At 37.9% G+C, this 24,651-nt stretch overlaps 1 protein-coding gene across 4 annotated transcripts in view; it reads right to left on the bottom strand.

Moving 5' to 3' along the window:
* Positions 1-24,651, bottom strand: part of LOC108240492 (SPHK1 interactor, AKAP domain containing) — a 128,219-nt gene that overhangs the window by 75,550 nt on the left and 28,018 nt on the right. For all 4 annotated transcript variants that reach the window (XM_037973139.1, XM_037973144.1, XM_017424019.3 and 1 more), the window contains exon 2: positions 1,177-1,242. In XM_037973139.1, coding sequence (XP_037829067.1) covers positions 1,177-1,220 — 44 coding nt within the window. In that variant the 5' untranslated portion in view covers positions 1,221-1,242. The remainder of the gene's footprint in view (positions 1-1,176; positions 1,243-24,651) is intronic.

Genomic DNA, 24,651 nt, shown 5'->3' with positions numbered 1-24,651 from the left:
CATTCTGCCTGACAAGGCGCCTGTTATGCAAGCCGTTCTGCTGAGACACCGCTGCCACTGCTGCTGCTGCTGCTGCTGCTGAGGTGTATCTTTGAGGCCTGTGAACTCCCAGTAGCCTGCCATGCATTAGTGCTTCATGACGAGCGCTCTTCCTCGGCAGTCCAGCGTGTGCAAGCGCTTGCCTTTTCATTTTTCTCCTTCTCTGCCTCTCAAACCTCGGGAAACACTGTCTCAGGCCCTGATGATAAATTGCAGCAATTAGGCACAGTAATCAGCCCAGCTGGATGAAGATTCTTTTTAGCAAGGTTGCACCAAAACGAGTGTCCCCAGGTGGCACGGAGACCAATTTTTTTTTTTTTGCTGGGGGCAAAGAAAGAGTATTTTATGGGACTTTCAAAGAGTAGAAAATGTTGAAAAAAAAAAATCAATTTTGTTTTCCAGTCAAAGATTATGTAATAAAATATGAAGATACAACAAATCTAACTACAACTTTTCCATAGATCACCACTTCAAAAAATTTGAACTATTTCTTTATGTCAATACCTAAATATTTCGGTGGACTTCATCCTTTACCCTTCTTTAAACACAAAGAAATCACAGAATTTAAACTGGGACTGTATTATCTGGTAAAGTTAAAGTCTCATTCTGTAAAACATCTTTTGCTCAAACAGCTTTCTCTGTGAAAGGAAAAAAAAAAGATTTAGATCACTTTACTTGTTCACCTGAAATGTACTGTGAATTTTAAATTTTTCATAAGAAACTTTGGTTAGTTGGGTATTAAATGAGCTCATTGAATTTTGTATGTGCTCCTATCAAATACACCTGAATGAATTTTTTAAAACATAGGGTTACCATCACCTGAAAGAAAATTTATCACACCTTTAAAGGAGAACTAAATGAGAGTACAAACTCAAAAATGCTCAAAATCAGTTGACTTCTAGGAAATATTAAATCTGTGGTGTTGCCACCTTTAGTTTTCTATAACAGGAGGGAAAAAGGGGTTTGGGTTAAAGTTAAGAAAACTGTGAAAAGTTGAAAGATTTTTCACAATTATGTTATTTACTTTAGTTGCTGTGAGCATACTGCTTGATATAGGTCTTAATAGTAGTACTTTTGGCACAATATGTGATCAATATACATCTCGGACATTACAGCAGCGGATGGTGTTGTTCTTACAGCTCGGTGAAGTTTCGCAGCTCAGTGATCAGTGATGACAGCATCTTCACAGTCCAGGTTCATCACCTGAAACACACGGAGATAATTGAATGAATAAAAGAGCTTACCGAACCCCAGCATACACTCACCATATCAGTGCCACGGTGTGTAAAAACAGATGGCTGCCCCTCTTTCATGCTGCATTATATTTACTCATCATCTAGCTGGCGTTTTGCCGCGGCATTGTGGATGTGAGCAATCTAAAAGCAATTTGAAGCACAGCGGTAGGCTTTCATTTCTCCTTCAGACACTGTACACACACACTTTGGGAGTGTTTATGTACATATGTGCACAGATACACAGGAGGACGTGCGACTGAAGACACGCAGTTTTAATATCTTCGGTGATAACTTTTGAAAATTACTGTCATAATGAATATTTTATAGAACCCAATAGTGACCTTACTCATAGAAACATAACTGTTAAAAACCTAAATGTTGACTTTTTCATTTTTACCGTGAAATCTAATTGAGTTGACTCCAGAGAGAGATCATTATATATTTGTATTGTACAGTTTTGTAAATTATATTTTTAAATTCAATTTATTTAAAAATAAACACAAACATGGACACGCTGGACAGCTCATGCAATAAATCTAATTTATCTAATTTATTTATATCTAAAAAAAATACCAGGATCTGCTCGTGAGGGAAAGAAATCCCATTATTATTAAATCATCAAAACACTGGGAGAAGGGGTTGAAGGCTCAAACAGCCAGGACTTAATAAGTAAAACATCCCAGTTGTCTTACAAATCAAAGTTTTAAACAAAGATCTTGCAGAGTATGTGTTCGGGTTAACTCTCAGCTACTCCCACACCATATTTTAGCTAAATACCTGTAAAATCAACTGGGTTACAGACATTTTTATATTTGCTAAGGTTCATTAGCTGTTGTTGCCATCTAAAATTAGGTCAACTCCAAAAGTTAATCGGTTGTAGATGTATATTCAGTAATTAGTTTCTGAGACTTAAAAAAAATGTCTAGTGATTCATGAAATATTTTGCTAACAGGCAGACAGAGTTTGTCTCAATAGAAAATTGCAACATTTTGTGCAATCATTTAGTGCCCAGAGTATCATTCAGTGCATCAGTAATGACTCTCAGCTACTACCACACCAAATTTAAGCTCAATGCGTATAAAAGTAACTTAGTTATAACCATTTTGTGTCCTTTGAGGTTGATTAGTTGTGGCAGCCGTCTTGAATTAGAATTACTCCAATTATTAACCAGTTGTAGATGCACAGCCAATGACTGCTTTTTGAGAGTCGAGGGTTGAGGCCTGCAGACACTCTGTAGGCATTAAATGTGACCTAAAAAGACTGATCATTATACACAGCATGGAAGCAGCAGAAAGGGCCTCAAAGTGCTTGTGTGTAAGGAGGACTGTGTTGTGAAACACAGGTTTAGGTCTGATCAGCCTCAGTCACCTGGAAGAACGTGTTCAGTGTTTCGAGACCCAAAACACCCAATGACCCTGAGAAATATCACTGATGATGTGTTGTAAAATGAACCAATGAAATCAGAAACATGGCAAGAGAAGCTGAACCAGACTGAACTAAGACAAGGAGTGTCTACAAGGACTGTATGACAGGAAATGTCAGAAACGAAATTTAAATGTATTTAGCTGCATGTAAACGTCAAGGGTACAATGATGCAGCAGTCACAGTGCTACGATGAGGTCATGGAGAATTGTAATGAGGTTTCCACATAAATTAATTGAGTTATTGGGCATTTTAATGAGGTCAGATCACAGAACAATGAAGTCGTTAGGCCAGTGTTGACGCTTGTGTTACTCACTAACCCACACAGACACACACAAACTCGCATTAATTGCTTTCAAACACAATAAGACCACATGCTCTTGACTGCTAAAAAATTTATGTAAACCTGATTAGTTCTCATGAATGCGCTCTGTGAACAGTGGCCAAGTGTATTACCGAAAGACAAGATTTAGGGTGAGTCACTTTGGAAAGTCTGCAAGTAAAACAGAACTTAGTCATGTACAATAAGTGTGAACAAGAGTGGCTTGTCAACATATAAAGTTTCCACCCAAGATGAACTTTTGCTTCATGCTTGGCCGTTATTTTCTTGAAACTTAACCAAGTGGGTGTCACGGCAGAAAAGATTAGGGAGACAGGAGTTTGTTGATTTTTATCAATTTAATAGAAAAGAAACATCTCGGAGAAAATCCCCGGGATGAGATAATCCCAAGTGGTAGAGTATTGAGATTGTAAAACGATGCCTTTTAAACAAAGCATATAAGAAAAAGGACAAGGCCAGCAATAGTCCCATTTTGGTTAGACGGTCAAATCACTTGGAGAGCAGCTTGTTTAACGTCAAACTGGGAATAGACACACTCTACATCAGGGGTGTCCAATCCTGATTTGAATCAATGGGTGATTAACAGGCTTCTGCAGAACATGAAGAGGTGATTTAACCACTGAATCAAGTGTGTTGGAGCAGGGAAACAAGGAAAACCTGCAGGACGGTGGCCCTCGAGGACCAGGATTGCCCACCCCTGCATGTTATTTCTGTTACCTCCTGAAGAGGACATCTCAGAAGACATGTCATTGAACCTTATTTTTCAAAACAGTGGTTATTTATTAAAGACATTATTATAATGGTATCAAGCGTGCAAAATAAAGATCCTCTAACTTGTGTCATCTCACTGACTTCTTCCAGGTCAAATGAAAATTTATATATTAGTTTTCATTTTTGAATAAAACTTACTCAAAAATAATAAAAAGAAATCTATATATATGAGTAAAACATAAAGCTATAAAACCAAATCAGTGCAAAAAACACCACAACTTTTTTAAAACTCTTCTTTGTGTGGGTTCTGTGTTGACATGATTTTTTTTACAGCAATAAAATCTTGTGTTTTATTTCCATCCATCCATCCATCCAGACATCAACTTGCATCGATAATCCAAGCCACGTAAATAAGATGCTTTGAACACAAAACATACATGTTAATTGTCAGTTGTTTTCTTTTTATGGTTACTACAGGAAACATAGTATTTTAAACCTCACCATCAGAAGTTTGCTCACAAAGAAAGTAACTTGCAAATTTCCTATAGGTTATTCTTTATTTTCTTTCTAAGGTATGATGGTCCCATAACAGCAAATTACTGCTGCTGAAATGAACCACATTTATAAGAAACAGCTCAACCTCACTCGATATGGCAGCCATAGACTGACAGGAATACCTAGGTGTGAGAGTGAAATAAGTATTTAAAAAAACATGAAATATAAAGAAAACAATCTAATTCAATTCAGATTTGTGAAGGAAATAACGTGTTATGTCAGCACATGTCAGTCACATAGTCGGTTTTGTAAAATGTTCACGCACCTTTTTAAATTATTACAACTATTTAGTCTGTAATTTGGAACTGACACACTTCTGCCACCCACCTCTGCACTTGATGTCAACAGCTGACGAAAACGAAATAACGCTCAATAAACTGTTTCACCAGAGATGAAGCAAGTTAATCCTGGAAACTGCTTCCATGTCTTATTGATTTAAAGGATTAAAGCCGTATTAGGAGGAATTTCTTAGCTCGACACAACCTTTTTACCAACAGCTTTTCTCTCTCCATTGATGGACTTATGGGACTGTGACTCAGACAAGATCAGAGTCAAAGCTATGGCACAGTGAGAGCCTTTTTTCTTATCTGATGTATATAAGGCCATGAGGCAGATAAAAAGCCGCTCTTGTCAGTGAGGACATAGACATCAAGAGAAACAATCTCGCTGTGATGGCTACTCTTCTCATCCTGTGTCCAAAAGCACTTAAATAGTAAAAGAACATAAAAAGGCAAATTATATGACCATCTCATCCCCATTAGTCTTTTCCTCTAAGGCTATAGGAGCTTAGAGAGCAGAAAACTCCAACATTTGATCACATTTAGGTGTACACGAGAGCAGGATTTTCAAGACATTATTGCCCAAGTTTAAATGTTCTCCTTGTCTCTAAAAGGATCATTAGATACAAAAGCACTTATTGATTAAATAACACATAAAATGTTTTATCTTCAGACCTGCTAGCAAACATGACTGACACTTTATACTGAATCGGGTGGCGTTGTTAGAGCTTAGACAGTGGCCTGTACAAAAAGGCTTTGTTTTATAAAGTCAAGACATAGAAGTCCAAATTTCATTTTTTTCATTTTCATTTAATAACCCAAATAAGCAGTTCACATCTGGAGATGGAGTGAGGTATTAAAAAAAAGTCATATTTGTGTGATGTATGTGTGATGTATAATTTTTTTTATATATAAATGATCAGGCAACTTATCAAAACTGTCATTTCTTGGGTTAGTTAGAGATCCTGATCTGTTATTATTCTTATTCTTTATGTTTACCTTTTGGTCAGAGTTAAAAAACTATTTTGAGAAGTTCAAAAACGATCATAGCTTGGGGTACATTTGCACCAACTGCTAAATGGGTCACAGGAATCAGAAAATTTTCAGCTTGACCAGAGAGGAGCATAAACAGGATGTCAGGTAAAATATCAAGTTAATGCATCAATGGGTACAGCAACACAGCCAACTACACTTCCAGGCAAACATGTCTCTTAGGTAGGGACTCTTTCTATGTAAATCCCCAAAGCTGGAAATCTGTCTGGTGAAAATAAGTTGAAGAGGAACAACCACCAAAACCAAAACAACAAAGTTTTTTCACAGTTAAAATGAGATGACTCTTCGGAGAATACCCAGTGAGGTTTAAAAAAATAGGGCAAAGGAAAGTAGACTGAAACTTTGAGAAGGGCACAACCAGCTAAGCAGCCAGGGGCTTTCTTTTTTTTTTACTGTGGTTAGCATTAAAAAATAAATGCTGTGGCCAGCAAAATTACTGAATTCTTGGCTCCGGAGCTCCAATGATTTTCTGAAGCTGAAGTCACAGATTTCAGAAATCTGATACCTATGCAAAATATAAAATGGTGTAACCGTTTAAAAAAAACCTCTGCTTGCATGAACTGCTATGAAATGTTTGTGACTGGAGTTTTCAGAAGATGCAACAATCCACTTTGCTCTTGGACCCACTCAGACTAGCTGGGAGCTCATCAGTCTGTCAGAACTAACTATTTCTTTAAGCTGAGATCATTCAAAGAGCTACCGCAGGTAAGATATTATTGTTCACAACGTTTCCACAGAAACCCAATTTAAAAGCTATGAATTATTGCTTCAATATGAAAGATGAAAAAAAAAAAGTTTAAAAAAAATGCAGTTTGTGTAAAAGGTGACCTTTTTGTTAAACACAAGGACCTGATGAGGATGAGGACAGGACTTGATGTAAGTAGGACAAGGAGAGCTAACTGTGACTTTGCATCACTCTCTCTGCTTTTTCCAGTAGGCTCTGAGAAATCAGGATGGCAGCTCAGCTTCACTGAATCAGCCATACAGCCCTTCTGGCAGTTTATGGGCTCCAGTGTGGGGCCAGGTCTTTCTGCTGCACCTGCCAGAAAAAAAAAGAAAAAAGAAAAATGTCTCCTCTCCTCTTCCTGGATTAGCATGATTATCGTTTCTTGATTTTGTGACACATGAGGAAACCAGAAATGACAAGAGAAAAAGTGGAAGGAGGACAAGTAAAGTATGAAATAAAAACTAATATTTCAAGTATGGTAAAATTCAACTCACTGACAGAAAATCAGCAGCAGTGATGAACTGACATAAGTTTGTTTTGCACAAGATGGCTGCATATTATTGACTTATGAAAATAATATATTTCAAAGGGAACCTTTAGGAAGGAAATTTGTTTTTCTTGCCATCCTGCTTTTCAACTTAAACTGGTTATGGTAGATGCTGGTTTCCCTTGAGTCTCCATGGATACACAGAAGTAAAGATTTCAATTCAAAGAGCTGGTGTTTTTAAACTACTAATATACATATTTGAACTTTGCTGGACTGATCTGCTTCATGCTGTATGTTATGAACTGGAGATGATGGGATATTTAAAGTCCTCCCATCTTCCGCTGAGGAGCATTATTTTGAAAATGTTTCACTATTTTTATATGCAGATTTTTGCAGCTCGTGACATCTTTACTTATGAGAGATTCAGCTTTTCTAAAATGCAATTTTTATACCCAGTCGTCTTACTGACTTGTGGCCAGTCAACAGTGCTAAAACTAGAAACAGAGCAAGAGTTGATTGGTTGCAAATGTAATTCATTAAGTCCTGTGGTTGTTGCATCTGTTATTGCATGTCTGTATCTGGATGTCTTATTTGCAGCTTCAGGCAGCCATCTTTTCAGCAAACACTTGTTCAGTATGAACGTCTGTCGATCACATGTTAACCTATGTAAGCGAAGAAGTACTTCCAGGAATAAATGTGGAGAATCTGGGAGATTGTTAGAAGAAAATGCGTCATCGAGAAGAAAAAACTCGCAGAAGGAGTCTTATAGTCTGTCGGTTTGGAAGAGTGCCACACTGTCACAGTTTGTTGTGCCAGTGTGATGGAGACAAAGACTTGCAGCTTTGTTCTCCCAGAAAGCAGCTTGTTGTTGCCCTTCAGACTTGGGAGTTCTCAGTACTGTCTATCAGTCGCGTTGTGTTAAACTCTCAGCGCTGCAGAGTGGCTGAAAAAGTGTTTTCAGGCAGATACACTGGCCAAAGTGACACACTGAACACACATAAGAAACAATACGAACTGATGTGTGTATTACTATATATCAAAGCAACGGGGGGAAAGATTTTAGATATGGGTTCATATAAATATAAAATTGTGTAACTGTAGTGAGGTCAGGGAACAGTGAGTTCTGAGCTCAAGTGTATGATTTGTCTCCGGCAGGCACCAAAAGCCCAGCTGAAAAGTGTAAAAAGGAAGGACGGCGCTGATGGGAACAATAGGTAGAGGTCACTGACGGATGCGTTGACATTTTCCACCCATTACCAGGGTCCACAGAGTGTGTTTTTACTCTGCCCACAGACTCAGCTGCTCCTAGATGGCATGTGCACTGATGTGGAATATAGGCGAGCTATAAATGGCCTCAGATTTACAGCATAACTCGACACTGACAGACCCAGATTGAAAGAAATGGAAGAGTTGTCTAGAGAAAGTTTTAGTTGTGCAAGATCTTGGATGGTAAATGTTTGTTTTACACTATATGTATGATTTAAAACCTGAGATATATTTTATCCACAAGCTTTGCTCAGCATCAAAACTTAAAATGACTTAACAGAATGACTTCTTGTATTTTAAGAGTCTTTGACCATATTCAACCGTTATTCTTCTTTCATGACTTTCAATTTGCTAATCATACCGTATATTTGAAAAAAAACATACAAAAAGTACATCAAAACGTACGGCTCAGTCAAGAATGGTGTGTTTTGACTTTTGGTAGCAGTACATCACACACTGTAGACAAAATTAGCAAATAACTTCAAAATAATTTCACATAGATAATAAAAAATGGTTTGAGAAAACCCGGAGCTCTATATCTTAGACATACTTCACAGTAGAATCATTCAAAGCTTAAATGGGTCGCGCAAAGTTAGGCTTTATATTCGGCACTTTTTACACAATCAGAGTTAAAGTTTTGTAATTTGTTTTATTTTTACCATGAAATGTGTAACTTTATGATAATATCGTCCATTCTAATGTTCGAGCTGTCTAAATTTTTGAAAAAAGGTTTGCAAACTCTTCTCACACCTGCAGTCTTTACACTTCTTACACAGATACTACACCAAAACGTTTTTTACTTCTTTAACCGAGCGTGTCTGTCACTGCTATAGGACTTTTGATTTTCTCTCAAATCCCTTCAGAGCGAGCACAACTAAACTCTCACTGACTTTCATTGTATCAGAGTTCTGACTTTTCTTTTCAAAACTGAAAGTGAAGGGCCTTTTACTAAAATTTGTCAAACAACTTAAAAAACAAAAACTGTAGTCACAAAAATTTACGTGTGTGACCATCAAATGCTTCTATTACTTATGGTTCAGGATTGTTTTTCATTATTATTATAAGACTTATGAGCCTTAACCTTTATCTTGGTTATTTTTATACAGATGTAGGTGTTTTGTCAATGTAGATTATTACAAAAATATGCCCCATATTGTTAGCGAGCTTTACAGAAGAAAGCTCATTTTTGTTGGGCTGCATTAACACACTTAAAGTGTTTTTTAGGAATTTTCTAGTTTAACAAACAGTTTTATAGTAAGATGTTCAATATTTATTTTTTGTACTTTATCCAAAACTACCAGCATCTCATTTCTTGCAGTTATTAATGCACTTTGAATTGCCATGCCGTCCATCTCCTCTCTGCTGTGAACAAACTGCATATCTAATAACCTGGTGTACGTTTGGTCCTCTGCACCCAGCCTGCCCGTCAGGCACACTGAGTGCACTGTATAGAGTAAAGAGATTTTCAAGTTGGATTATTGATTTTGTGCCGGGCTTGAAGGATTTATCTGCGTGTCCTCTGTTGATTTCACTTTTTTGTGCAGTAAAATATAGCAAGACTGGTTTATTATTTTCTGTACAATAAAATGTCGAAGTCCTTTTCGTTCCTTTGCTTCTAAAAGCAGAAATAAATGTGTCTGTCAATAAATGCGAGTATGTGTATGTTTATGTACATTGCTGTTTACTATGAAATGAGAACTGCAACAAAAAAAAAAAAATCTAAAGTGAAACCAGATTACTTGCCTTCAGCATTGTAAACAACCATATTCTGATGCAATCAGTCTGATCTAAAATGCTTCTAAAATTTTAATATTTTTTCTGTTTTCTTCAGTCTAGCTACTTCTGCATACTTTGAGTTGTTTTAGCTATTTATTGATCAAAACGTTCAGCTCACTCAAGAGATGGGTGCTTTTGTTTTTTGTAACTTTTATACTTAATCTTAGCTTTAACTATACTTTTAGCTAGTGTTTTGCTTCATTTTGCTAGCATTTTGCTGCTTTTAGTTAGTGTGTTGGAACATTTAGTATTTAGCTAGCCTTTTGCTACTTTTGACTAGGATTTTCCCACTTTTAGCTTTTAGCTTAGCTTTTAACTAACCTTCGGCTGCTTTTAGCTAGTGTCCTGCTTCTTCTAGCTTTTAGCTAGCATTTTGCTATTTGGCCAGCATTTTGCTTCTTTAAGCTTAGTTAGTTTTTTGCTTCTTTTAACTTTAACAGCTCACTTTCAGCAAATTTTGGCAAAGTCATTCAGCACTCAGCATTCACAGTGATATTTTGCAGAAATGCAGCTTTTGAGTTTAACTTACTATATATTATTTTATTTACTAAAAGTCTTCAAACCACATAAAATCATTGTAAAAATAACAAAAATGAACACCTCTTCAGTTGCAAGCCTGAAAGGAAATCAGAAAGTGCTGCATGAGCCCTTTCTAAAGCAGCAAAACAACAAAGAAAAACATTAAAGAAGCCTTTGGTATTGGAGAAAGAAGCATTCATCAGATTTTACTGATCAGTGAGTCACTGCTAACACTAAAATGGATTTATAGATTTTATTCCAGTTATGTGGTTACTCTGCAGCTGCTGTGTTTCCAGTTTGCAGTAAAAGCATCTCACATGCCAAGCTCTGTAACTCAGCAGCTACATTTCACTTACGACAGTGTGTAGCTGAGAGTTTTACATTCAAAGGGAACCCCTGAAAAGAGCTTATCAATAAAGTCTGCAAAACACAAAGACATTTTTTCAGCACATTCTCCCTCCTGTAGCAAAGGCTATTTACAATTGTAGTTATATACTTGCTATCAGCTTGTTTCTGCCTATTCTGGCTTTTAACTTGATTCTTTTCTGCTCTTCTTGATTTAATTTCTCAAGTGCAAATTGGACTGTCCAGGCTCCTGCTCAGGAGAGATACTCCTGCTCATCTCACATCCTGACATGTTGTCTTTACAGACTGCACCGGCTCCACAGTCCTGATTTTTTTGAGGCAGCAACTCATGGCAGACTGGACCTTGGCCCAGCGCCATGCAACAATAAAGCTGCAGCAATCTGTGCACCTGGTTTTAAAAGTTGGCACGAATTCAGAGTAAGCAGTGTGCCCGTTGCATTTGTGCTTACTCGTTGCCTTTCTATGTTTTATAATCGCTGCTGGGTGCTCATCTTTTGTGTTCTGCATGCAAACGCTGCTGGTTAATTAAAGCATTGTTTAACTGAAGCACTTATTTAACTGCCCGAATGCAACTTTTCTACCACATCTGCCTTTCACGCTGCTTCTAGTTGTGCCAAGACGTCACACAAATGTGCAGCTGGGATTGGCAGGAGGCATAATTTAACCGTGTAAGCATCTGCGGGCATATTGCGGAACTTTTGCATTGTTTTGGAAAGATTTGTAATCTTTCAACTAGTTTCTGACAGCGCTGTCAGCGTCTGTTTTAGGACTAATTGCTTGCTGAATGCAGTGACAAATCCAATTTTTCAGCACTCTGACTCACACACGTACAGTCTTTTGCTTCTTTCGTTCTTTTTCTGTGTTCTTCTGTGCCTTTATCTAATCTCCCACTTGTGTTTTTACTTCCAGCCCACTCTCTCAGTGGGAAGGGTGGACAGACGCCGCTTAGCAAATGCTCCTGCTGGCTTGGTGTTAGTTTTGGTGTCATTTTTTTACTAGGAGGCGCAAGTTGACTAACAAATGGCCATTATTTAAGATGTAGTTGGATCTCATCACATCGCTGGCTCACAGCGGGACGTCTGGAGCATCTGACACGTAACTGTTGGCCGCTGCTCCCGGAAGTGTCACCGGTCGTGGCAGTCGGGTTTTACTTTAAAAGGCTGTGTGGAACAAAAGCAATTATATTTAAACTGTGCTCTGTAATTTCTAAATGTGTCTACTGGTCATTGTTATGTTTTCATTGGTGTCTGAAGTCCGTCTGTCTAAGAGTAGAGCCAGATAGTGCATGTGTTCATTTGTCTGTCTGTTAGCATAATATCTCATGAACTTTCAGTGATTACTTTCTGAAAGTAATCACTGTGTGTACACCTACAACTGATTAACTTTTGGACTCTACCAGTTGCACACATAAAAACAAAAATGCCTGTAACTCAATCCAGTTTACATGTACTGACCTAAAATTCATTGTGGTAGTAGCTGAGAGTCATTCCCAACACATACTTTGTTCTCTAACAGATCATGTGAGAGCTGTGTTTAAAACTTGGGCATGCAAGGTGGCGGTTGACGTGCCTTCCCTAAAAAAAGAAAAATTGCTATTTTTGTTTTTCATCAGAACTTGTTAAAAACCCGATTAAAAAAGGTGCTAAAACTGTTTCTATTTCCTGCTGTAGTGTTGACGCTCCTTTTCTCCTCTGCAGGTTGCTGAACCAACTGTGGTGAAGTCAGCAGCTCATCTACTCGAGGAAATTAACGGAAAATCATCAACCAGTTAAAAGTCTTTGTAATTTGATTAATGCAGCAGTGCAGACATCAGTCTTTGTTTTTAATACTGGAGCTCCTGCTGGTTCCTTTTTCTATCATTGCTCAAATTAACACCATCAATAAACTGTAGGCTTATAGAAACAAACACAAAGACAGGTTTAGTAAGGACATTTCTTTTCATTTTTGTCCTCATTTTAAATCTTCAAACATATTCACGATATTTTTATGTCAATCCATTTATTTTTCCCCTTAAAATAATACTCCTAAAATTCAGTCAGAGATCCTTCTTTCATAAGAATGTACAAAATTATTGATTCCTAAAAGTAATAAGTCAGTTTAATTATGACTTTTCTTTTAAAAGCTCTTAAATATTCCTTTCACTTCCACCTTCAAGGCATCCTCAGAGTAAAACCTCCACAACTTGTCCTGTCATGAGTTAAGCACTTAGGATTTATACAATACAAAAAGTCTCATTTATGTCTTTAACAGACCAGAAATAAAAACAACCAAAAGCCAGATGTGTCAAAAACAAGCTTCTGACCCTTCTGACTTGTTTTCTTGACATTTTGAATGAACTGTAATGCCACCAAAATGCAAGAAAGGAAAAAGAAACTTATTGAGATTGACCAGTTTTTCCAAGTGAAAAAAATTAAAGATCTTTAAAACCTTTGAGGAGAACCCTCTGTATTTTGAAAAGTTTGATTGTTTTCACTGGAATATTGTCGTAAAAATCCCCATTTTTACCTTAAAGTATTTTCACAGAAATATAACTAATGAGGGGGTGCTTTCAGTTTGTACTACTTTTTTAAAGTATTTAAGAGCCCATCTGTGAAAAAAAATCTACCTTGTAATCTTACTAAGATGATGATATAATATGATGGTTTTTTATCGCGCACGAGAACACACATCTTGAGCAAAATTCACCATCAACGCCACAGACGAGGGTTTCTGCATTGATTCTGCAGAGCAAGTAAAATATCACAGCTCATCTTTAAACAACACCTTGTTGTGCTTGGAAAGCCATCATCCAGGCAGTCACATCAAGGTTACACTGACACATCCCACGTACGTAAAACATCTCTGAAGACCAATCAACCCCCCCCCCTCACACACGGCATCAACACTTCTCAGCTTCACCCAGCAGGACAGCACTGGACCCCCTACAGCAAACAAATGATTCACAGAACATGACAGAACTTGAGGAGAAACTCCCGCCACACAGATTCAGATCTGTTGGGATCTGTGGCAAGTGTGTGAGTTTAAACCATCTGCACCTTGTAATTTCTGTAAACAGCACTCTGTTTCTAATCCTACTAATAATCCAGGCACCGTATTTCTACGTATTCCTGCAGGGACATCAGTCTCTTAAAGTATGCCGACTAATCTGACCAACTGATGAATAATTTGTAGTTTTTATTCTATGTTATAAACACGTCAAACATGTTCAGTTGCTCAGTTGAGCCTGCAGCGTGTGCTTTTGCCTTTACAGGCTCACACACATAACCAACAGGACACATTTGTTTGAAACAGGTATGGTCTAGTGCGTGTGTTCGAGGGTTGGCTGGGTCAGTGAACGTGTCTTTGATGTGGTCTGTCAGGTGCATCCATGCACAGAACAGTGAAATATGATTGAGGTGACTCAGACAGACAGTAGTCTTCCTCTCACTGGAAGAAGTTAGATGTGGAAGGAAGAGGACGTAGAAAACAAATGATCAGGCGGGTGTTTGTGTCTCAGCATGTAGAAAACTGCAGGGCCTTTATGACCAATTTGATGTAAAGAATCCCCCCCCAGCTGTTGACCTTCCACAGAAATCCTGTGTGACACTTTGGATCATCTGAAAACGTGACCCGTTTTTGAGCACCTACGCCTAAAGTTGCGACTGTAATTATGTGCTCCAGTTACGGAGGAGTTTGATGTCTGTGCCAAAAATGTGCTAACCTTTCTTGTTTATGATGTTGTACGTGTTGCAGTGATCTTGTTTTTCTGTTGAGAGGCAGGATTGGGTGCATTTCTAGCACAGGCTGGTAGTGTATTTATCTGCTGGTTGTGCTGTTGGAGCCCAAGCTGCACAGTTCAGCAGATACACAAAGCCTCGGCACAATGCTCCAATCAGTGAGAAACACTGGGAACAAAACAAAGAACGGAGCTTTTCTCTACCTGTCAGTTGAACAGGTTAGTTTTCAGGGGTATTTGACATGTTCTGTGCAAATTTATTTAATAAGTAAAGAATGGTCTCTATTGCAGCTGATGTATTTACTTTTGTTGTTGTTATTCAGCATTTCTACAAGAGTATCTGTAAAGCCAGAATATTCTTTTATAGTTAAGGTATATCCCTGCATTCTCACAGCCTTAGAATTGCAGTGCAGGTTTACAAGAAGATAGGACTGTGTAATTCTGCTTTATTTAATAGGCATTTACAGTATATGTTAAAAAAAGGATTCAACTGAGACAAATAAGTTTTGACAAAAAAACAAAAAAAAATTTGCTGGTCATTGTTCAACAAGGGTCAGATTAACTGGTCCTGTCATATTAGAGTCTTGTCATAAATCGTAAATATCTCCAACAGGAGTGTCTACTTCTGGGAGGGATAACCTAAAACAGATTTATAAATTTGCAAACAGGCACAACCAGCTCATTCCCAGATTAAAACCAGTAGAAAATAAAGGAGTAAATTGCAAACATGAAGATCCGTTAATGTTTCGGTGCCAATAATTTACCACTTAAGGAAGTCGTCTCTCATAGCTACATGTACAACATAGCCTGATCAGTACAGAAACACAGCTATTATTCTTACAACACAGCAGGTCTTTTTCCCTTAGCAAACAGTTGTTACTCTATGTTTTCAGTGTGTGTTTGTGTGTTCATCTGTTTGTTAGCAAAATATCTCATGAACCAGAGGATGGGGTTCCTTCAAGTAATGCTAGGCTTGAATTTATTTCGACTTTGAAGGGTATCTTCAAAACAGTTTATGTGTTTCATTTGATTTTAAAAATTATTGAGATGCATAACAAAATGGTATGGCAGCTAAAACCAAGAAAAATGTTAAAGAAACAATTAAGCCAAATGTACAATTTAATGGTCGCTTTTTCTAAAACTGACTTTGACAAAAAAAATTTGACTCTTTTGTCATCTTAAAATATGTTTTCCTTAAAACAGATGTTAGAAAGTGGCTCACATCACTGGGTTTACTTTATCTCTTGTCTCTCAAAATAGCTTAAATGCATATATTTTTTTTAAAAGTCTAAACTTTTTATTCAGCTGCATGTCAAAATACAAACAACTCCTTTTTTTCGTTTATCAAAAGCTGTCTCTCATCTATCTTTCCTCCTCTCCACGGGTTTGTTTTAGACTCTCCAATACTCCTTCTGCATAATTTCTTTCCCAAGGCTATTTTCAGACAAATTAAAAGATGTACTCACAGTGTCTAAATGAGGCTCGCAGGCAAGCAGGAAATGTTTGATCACTTTACTGACTTTTTTTTAATGTTTTTTTTTTTTCAGGGAGAACATACTTGACAGCGCAGCACGTGTTTCTTTTCTCTGCAGCTGCTGCATAACGAATGAATGTGTGTGTGCCTGAAGTGTGTTTTTTCTGTACTGTATGTGGATGGGTTTCTTTACATCTATTTATAAATGTGTCTGCTAGCTCAATAACATGCTTTCCAGTAATGCTGTGGAGATCAATCCTTTCAGTGTCCATTAGTGGAGAGGTACGATCCTGCAGGATAAGCACCGAATCGGATAGCACCACCACCGAAGCCCAGCAAAGTGAGTTCTCTCATCTGTCTAATCCCTGTTTGCCTCTTCAGCTCGCTCAGTCGCACCTTTCTCACCCATTCCCTACTCTTTTCTTTGGTTTCACTGTAGATTTATCTCTCTCCCACTTCAATTGCACTGATGAAAAGCTTTGCTCCTGCCGTTCAATTAGGCCTTTTAAGTCACACCCTAATGCACCACAATGCACGATCAGAGAGAAGGGAAGAATAACGTATTTGCTCATCTCTCCTTAACAGGATGCAAAAAGCATGAATCCCATCACAGACACGTCTGCTGTCAAGCGAGGATGATAGACTGAGAAGAAATATGTTGTGACACGCTGCAGCTGTAGTGGGTTATTTTTAAAAAAAAAATAGATGCTTTACATGTGTGGTGTGTCTCGGATTCATCTGGTGCAAATTATGCAGTGACGTACTGACAAGCAACGCACATAATAAAAACAAATCTCTTTCTGGGCCCTGATAGCCACACAGCTGAACTTGTTGTCATGTTAAATAAATGTGACTTCACAATAACTGTGATATTGGCTATGAATGAAACACACCTGGAAGAAAAGGAGAAAAACTAAAATTCAAATGCTTTTATTGCAGTATGCTTTTGTAAAAATGTAGATTTTTTACTGTTTCAGTGAGGTTTGTGAGTAAAACCAGTTTATGGATGGCATAGAATTACCATAGGATTACATTGTCAAAACTAGTGGTGCACCAAAATACAGCACTCAAATTGCTTTGGAGAAAAGTACATGATTTTCTGTGCCTTCACTAAAAGTTGACAGAGTTGTTGCTGGAAATCAAAATCAACTATTTTGTCTTTTGTTTCCTGGTTTCTTTTGTTAGCGCTGCCCTGTGTATGTCCAGTATGGCACTAACAACTTGTTTTCGTCCTCAAAACCATCGACATATATCGAAACTAGAGAGAAGAGCGGAAGCTGGAAGCTGAAGCCACAATGGAGGAGCGCCCCTTAGTGGCTGGCTGCAGTACAAGTTCATGTCCCTACCTGTAAGCAAATGGGACGTTTCCTGACTAAAAAATACAAATACACTTCAGATAATATTTTCCAGGTGTTGATTTTTGTTGATTTATGTAGCTCTTACCTTACTGCTGTATGTTCAAAAAAAATTCCCTACATGTTTAGCGTTAATGAGTTTTTTGAGGCTTTAAGTAAAGTTTCACGTTACTCTGTGGCTGACAGTATCACAGCTTGTTAGTGAATTGGAAGGGTAGGTTGGTGTTCCTGTTGGGCAGACTCTTGAACTACAACATAACATGGGAGAAAGCAGAGGCGCTTTGTCGATCTTTATTAATGTCAGTGCTTTAAATTTTATTCAAATGTTTTTCAAACTTAATTGTTAAACTTTATCTCTTTTTGAACGTTTATATTAGGATATCAAAGCAACAACATTTTGACTAGCTACTGAGGTAACAAAATGTGATTCTGGCAAGGTCATTCAAGGGCAGAAACTAAAGTTTAATTGCTCAGTTTGCAATTAATGCATTTAAGATTTAAGGACAGCTTTGAGTCTAGGAATGTACATATTGAATGTCTGCATAGTTAAAAGCAAATAGTTTCAGGACTCACAAATGTCTTGAGTGCTGCTATAAATTAAAAAGTAAAGCAAAGGCACTTAAAGACCAACAGTAAAGCCTGTTATTTCTTCAGTGGTGTAATTCTTATTTGAGTCAAATGATTATGTAACATAAGAAATAATGATTACAGTCAAATATCAGGACAGATCAATATCCTATCCTGCCTAAAGTGGTATTAATATGAAAAAAATTGATCCTGCAGGCCATTTGTCAACATTTCCATTCCCCACATGTTGTGATAAGCTCACAAGTGGATATGGCCAAACGTTTAGATAAAAAAATCATGATGCTATAAAATAACTAAGTGATAAAAAGAAAAGTGTCCAGCAAAGAAGTGTTTTTTTGACGATGAGCAATAATAGGTGAGAGAATCACGAAGACACAGGAAATGACAAACGGCACTCATTATGAGAGTGGTGGAAAGCAGCTCGTTGCACATTAACAGCTCAAAAACCTGCAGAGGGAAGTGAAAAGAAAGGTGAAAGGAAAAAATCAGTCCAACAAACATTTATTTAAAGAGTGGGTGGAACCTGCAAAACTAACTTTGTTCTTGTTTTGACTGCTTTGTGACACAAAATTACTAGTAAAGTATGTATATTATTACTAAAGAAAAAAAACATATGGAATCAAGAGAGCAAAACTCATTACTTGTATTCCCCATTTTCAACACTTTTTAAAAAAGCTTCACCTTTCTACCCTCGTCAAGGAGATTAATTGCTTACAAACTATGGATCTGGCTCATTAGCTGACTACTTGAGCACAAATGTGAGGTTTAACAAGCTGCAGCAGCGGCGGCGCTCAGCCAAAACCTTGTTTAGGTTTGTCGAGGCCTGTCTGAACTCCTTCGTCAGGCCGTTTGTCCGATCTCCGTGGTGACACGTCGCCTCATCGACTCAGCCAGAACTCTGCCTACATGCTTCATTTATTTCTTCATCTGTGTCTCAAGACAAGTTCATGAACCACGTTTAAACCTCATATATGTGTCCAAACGGTTTTGATGGGGGTTTGCTGTTATGATTTTGTGCTTCTCTGTTTAAGATCCACCTTAACCAGAGTGTTTCAGTTGTCTTGTCTCGTCATCAGTTTTCTGTTACCAGGGGCAGTTTTAGGTTTTTGTACCGTCATGTTCCTGGCTACTGACAGTGATGCTGTGCTGTTTCTGACAAGTCCAGCTGTTTGTCACTCCTCAGCTGTTAGGTTCTCAAACTAAGTTATTTTTTTGCATCACCTGCCTGTTTAGTCTTATGGATTATTTTCTGTAAGTTTCATGAGAATCCATCCACTGGTTCATGAGATATTTTGCTAACCTGGCAGACAAATGAACACAGGAATATTATTAGCTGCCTTTTGCCTTTTCTCCTGCTGATAAAACAAAAAACCTTAGCTCCAACGGCTCGTGCAGTGCCACATTCAATAATCTCATGAACATTGCTCTTGAAATGTTTCACCTTAATAGAACAAAATAATATTTGTCATCCTGGATGACAAATGAAATCAAAGTATGAGCTTACCTGTTTACAGTCCCCAAAGAGAGGTTTGAGCATTTGGTTTGCTGCACACGACTGCCTCTGGAAGCTGCTATGACTCTTCTAAAACCAGGTTTTCCCAGCTCACTGCACAAGCCTGCAGCTCATAATTATATTTCAGACATTAGTCCAGTAAAGCTTTCTGGATGTTGAGCACCACACCATGTCGCACCATGTCTCAGCCTCGACACAAAAACCTTAATTTGATACAGCACTCTCTGCACCGCCCACAACTGTCACTCAACAGCCTTTTAACACCGAGCTTTTCATCTGGCACTTGATCAATTTTCTGCCCTGTCAAACCCCATTAAGCAGTCAGAGGCTCGTCCACCATGTCAGGAAACAGAGGAGGACGCAGACAGTATCACTGAACGCCGATCGTATGTCGGGGGAAACACACTGCCAGGAAATGTGGCATGACCAGCTGACGAACAGGAGGCAGAGGGAGCAAAGAGCACAGGAAGGAACTCAGTCTGTTCCTGTTTGTTTAGCTTCGCTACATCTGTAATATTGTTGAGGCAAATATGTCTAAAGTGAAGTGTCCAAATTACCCACATTCTCTGACTTGCTTATCAGAGTTTATTGCTTTGTTGTTTTCAATGGATAAAAAAAAATTTAATTAAGTCCAGGTCCAAAAATCAAACTGGTTTTCACAGAAACTGATTAAAGGCCTAACATTCCTTGAAGGAATGCATATCGTCTGCTGCCTTTCATGCAAGAGTTTTAAACTCAGATAATCTGATGCTAAGAAATTACAGTGTTTTGGTCAGTCTTTTTAAAGACTTTATGTGCAGTGTTGTGAGATCCCTTCAGTGTATTTGTTGGGAATGACTCTCGGCTACTATTACTACACCATAGTTTGGATCAATATCTATAAAACTGGCTGAGTGAAAGCTATTTTTGTGTTTATTGAGGTTAATTAGCACTGGTAGGTTGAATGAGTTGACTCAAAAAATCAATCATTTGTAAATATATATTAAATGACTACTCTCTAAGAGATTCATCAGTTTCTGTCTGGTGGTTCTTTTAGAGAATTTGTTAATGCTACAGACAAACACACACATCCACACACACACACATACAGACAGACAAATAACATTATCACCTCTCGCCTGAATAACCAGGCAACAGTAACACTGATCATTCTGTCCTCAGATGTTTTTTCCTAATATGGATTTACGTAAATTTTAGATTTGTGGTTGCAAATAAACCACAGTTCTTCTATATAAACATAAAAGGTTTTACGATATGGTGCCTTCCTGTAGAAAAAGAAAACTTTAAATTGCTTGCATTTGCAAGATGATGTGCCTTTTAAGCTGTGCTTGGATGTACAAAGTCCTTTGCGGTGTGTTTTACCTTCACATGCACACACACACACACATTCACACTCAAGGAGGTGGAGAATGGTGTTATCTTGCTGTCTGGCAAGAAACCTTCAAAGTGCTTGAAGCCACAGTATCTGTGTGTGTTTAAATGTCTTTTTTTACGGATCTCAAATTTATGTCCATGTGTAGAAAAAAGGTTTTATTCACCAGGGACAAAACATTTTATCCTTTTAAACTTTGAGTGCAAGTTTCTGTTTAGCTTCCATATTCTCCTGGTGTATGACGTGCTCCAATACTTGACAATGCATGTGTGCAAAAAACCCCTGCAAGTTTTCTTTCTCAAGCATAGCTCAGATTTTTCAAGACGTTTTTTATCAGAAACAAATGTGCATATTTAGTATCAGTAAGGTCCATAAAATCAGCCTTTGCAGCAATGAAAGAAATTCAAATTGAGCAAGATGCTTAGAGATGTTGCTGATTTATCCTTCTCTTGTTCTCCATAAGGTTACAATGTACCAGCAGGACAGAAAAAATGTGGATCTGAACTTTTCTGAAGAATAAAGCATATTTATTGGATTAATTTTATAGGTCACACCAACAACATAACAAATGTAAAACATTTTAGAACATGCATAAAAATCATCTTGTTTCTTCACTTGAGTAACACTGAAGACACTGTAACTTGTGCATTTTTTATTCCTTTTCGGTTTATCACGACATTGTCTGAGCAAAAAAGCAACTTTAAAGTGAGAAAATTCAGAACTACAGTGTTCATATGATTACTTCTTCATTAATACTGCTATCGATCAGGTTGTTTAAGTCAATAATAAACAGCTGCAGGCGCTCAAAGCCACTTTGAGGTCCCATCGTTTTAAAGACCTGCCAGTCTGAGTCCCTTCGGTTCCCGCACTGAAAGTGACCTTCATTATTTTGTTTGTTTTATACAAATAAAAGTGCAAATAACACTATTTTTTATTCATTTAAATCTTTTACAATTTCATGTAATACCTACATAATCATTATCCACATCAAAAATCGGAATCATTCTGGCTATTTATAGCATTTTCAGTGGTGTAATGGGGATGAAATTAAAATACATTTACACAAAGTTTTAGCATAGATGTAACAGAGCTTTCTGCTCATGCATCCACTGGAAAAGCCTGACTTCATAGTGGTGCCTGCAGTCAAATACTTCTGGTTTAAGTGGCTAAAAGTAGCTTTGAATTGGCCAGTAAAGGTTAATGTTTTCAAACAGAACACAAAGGTTGTGCAATTTTTTTTTAGCTATGTCTGTTCATGAGCTGAAGTCTTTATTCCAGAGGCCAAATTATTTCCTGAAGTAACTTAATGAGCACAGATTACTTAAACTCTGACAAAATTGCAGATTAAAAGAGGTTTGGATTGTGACCGAAATAACCAGATCCCGAATACAAGCAGTTAAAATAGGCTTCCTCCATAGGGTGGCCGAACTCAGCCTTAGAGATAAAGTGAGGAGCTCCTTAATCTGAGGGGAGATCAGAGTAAAGCTGTTATTTGCATACACGCCTATGGTTTTTTACCCTGTCTGGATCCATAATAAGTAATGATTCCTTGTGTTGCAAAACAGAAAATTTCAGAATTAAAAAAAAAAATTTCAACTGGAGCAACAGAAATCGGCTTCGGTCTTGGCTTGCCTGGATTAGCTGTTAGCTCACCTCACCTGAGATATTCCAAACTGAGAACTCCTGCATGTAAGATATTGTTTACTGATAAGAATGACAGAACAAAACTTTAAAAAGTTCCACACAACTCCTTTAAAGCTGGGCTTGCAATTTGACAGAAGTGACTCTACTGCTTCCTGCTGCCTCCTTATGTATGCATCCAAGTTTTTCCCAGGAGGAAAATGAGTCTTGATTGTGAAAGACAGGCCATAACTTTTCATGAAATGCTCCAGTAGGTCATAAAAGTAGTGGCAGAGTTTGCAATTATGTCATCAACAGGCTTTCTAAGAGAGCCAGGATGTTATAATTAATTGCTTATTAGTTAGCACAATGATAATTTGTGATTTGTACAACCAGTAGACTTCTTCAAAATGTAGAGCAGAATCAACACAATAATTGAGCTCAATCTTAAGTGATGAAAATAAATGAGTAGACCTTGGTGTCACAGCTCCATCTGTTCCTGCCACGCCTCTTGCTTCCAGTCATGCCACAGCCAAGTAACTTTCCATTCATCCACAGTTCAAGCCACGCCCATATTATCATGCCCAAGTAATCACAGTCATCTGTTTCACCTGTTCTGGTCCCCATAAATACCCACAGCTCCCAGTACTCTTCGCCAGATTATTGAAAGCCTCACAGCGAGTAAATGTCCAGCGTTCATGTCNTGNTCATGNCTGATCTCGACCCTTGCCTGTTTTTTGACCACCGACTTTTGCCTGCTCCTTGCCTGATACTTCTTTGGACTCTGATCTCTCGGTACCGACTTCGCTACGCTCACCTGGACCTCGCTCTTTGGATTTTCCCTCTCTGGATTTGGCTTCGGACTTCTGACCCTCTGGTAACGACACCTCGCCTGTACCTGGACTTTCCCTCTCGCCTCAGCCCCTTTCAGACAAGCCTGTCTGCAACTAGTAACCAAGCCAAGAAGAACTTACCTGTTCCGGTTCCAGTCCACGACGGTCACGTGAGTGTCCTGTTTAGAGTCACAGGTCCTGCTCCTGTCCAGTCCACAATAAAACTCTTAAAACTTCGTTGTTGTGTTGCGAGTTTGAATCCTGTCAAGTCCTGCCTTGTCACTTGGACAGAGATTTAGATCTGAAAAGCAAAAACTGTTACACCAGCCCGGCAAATTTCTCTTTTTATGTGAAGTTTAATTAGTCTAACTGCAAAATCAAAGTCATTAAACCCTTCATCTAATCACAATTTTGTAAGGCTTTGAGAATGGCTCTGTGTCCAAATACAAAGTTCACAAATGCTAATTAACTTGACTCTCACTTATGTTGGTGCTGGAATTTAAAGACAGCTTTTGTGATGCTTGCATGGACTGAATTTTCTACAGAGCACTGAGGTTTATCACAAACCTTAAAACTCCTATGCACCATTTCACGTTGTACACTCAGGTTAATTTGCCTGTTTTGTCCTCCCATAAGCTCAAACATTTTCATTTTCTTTTCAATCACTAAGCTTTTCTTGTCCTCTGCTTTCATCTTACCCTAAGACCCAAGTCCATAAAAACATGTTGGACGTTACAGTTTCCACTTTCAAGTCGTATTCCCTTTATCTCAAAAGCCTCTGCTGCATTGGGAGAAAGACATTTATGATATGCTGCTTCCTCCTCTTTTCATTTAGAAAAACCACAAATGACTTTGAGACATACATTTGGCTGCAAAGGTAATGACTTAATTACTGTCCCAGTTAGGTTTTCATTCTTGTGTTTTTTTGTGTTGTTGTATTGATTTTGGGTTTAATAATGTGAGAATTGTGTGCTTGTTTAGCTTTGTGTATACTTACAGTACTTACATGCTGGCTGTTTTAGGAATCACACTTTTTAAGAGTGATTTTAAACCTTAACTGTGCCAGTTTCCTGACTACAAAAACATAAAAACTGATTTTTTTTTTTTTTTTCAGTTTACTTCTCAGAATATCAGTGACCTCTGTACAGACACTGAATATGGGGATGTCTTGAATTGTGAGCTGGTGACTAGAATTGAATCCAATTTCACCCACCTGGTCCTGTACTACGTAGTACTATTTATTTTAGAACTCCAAAGGGTGTTGTGTGTGTGTTTGGAGGGGTGGATCTTTTATGATGTGTGTGTGTAGGGCTGTTTTGAATGGAAATTTTTCAGGGAATCTATCACACAAAGGGTTACAGGGTGTTCTAGTTAAATGGACTGCATTTAAATGTGTGTGTGTGTGTG

Source organism: Kryptolebias marmoratus, linkage group LG2, assembly GCF_001649575.2.
Source record: "Kryptolebias marmoratus isolate JLee-2015 linkage group LG2, ASM164957v2, whole genome shotgun sequence".
Lineage (NCBI taxonomy): Eukaryota > Metazoa > Chordata > Actinopteri > Cyprinodontiformes > Rivulidae > Kryptolebias > Kryptolebias marmoratus.
Note: the sequence above shows the minus strand (reverse complement) of the source record. Positions and strands in the feature narration are given on the sequence as shown.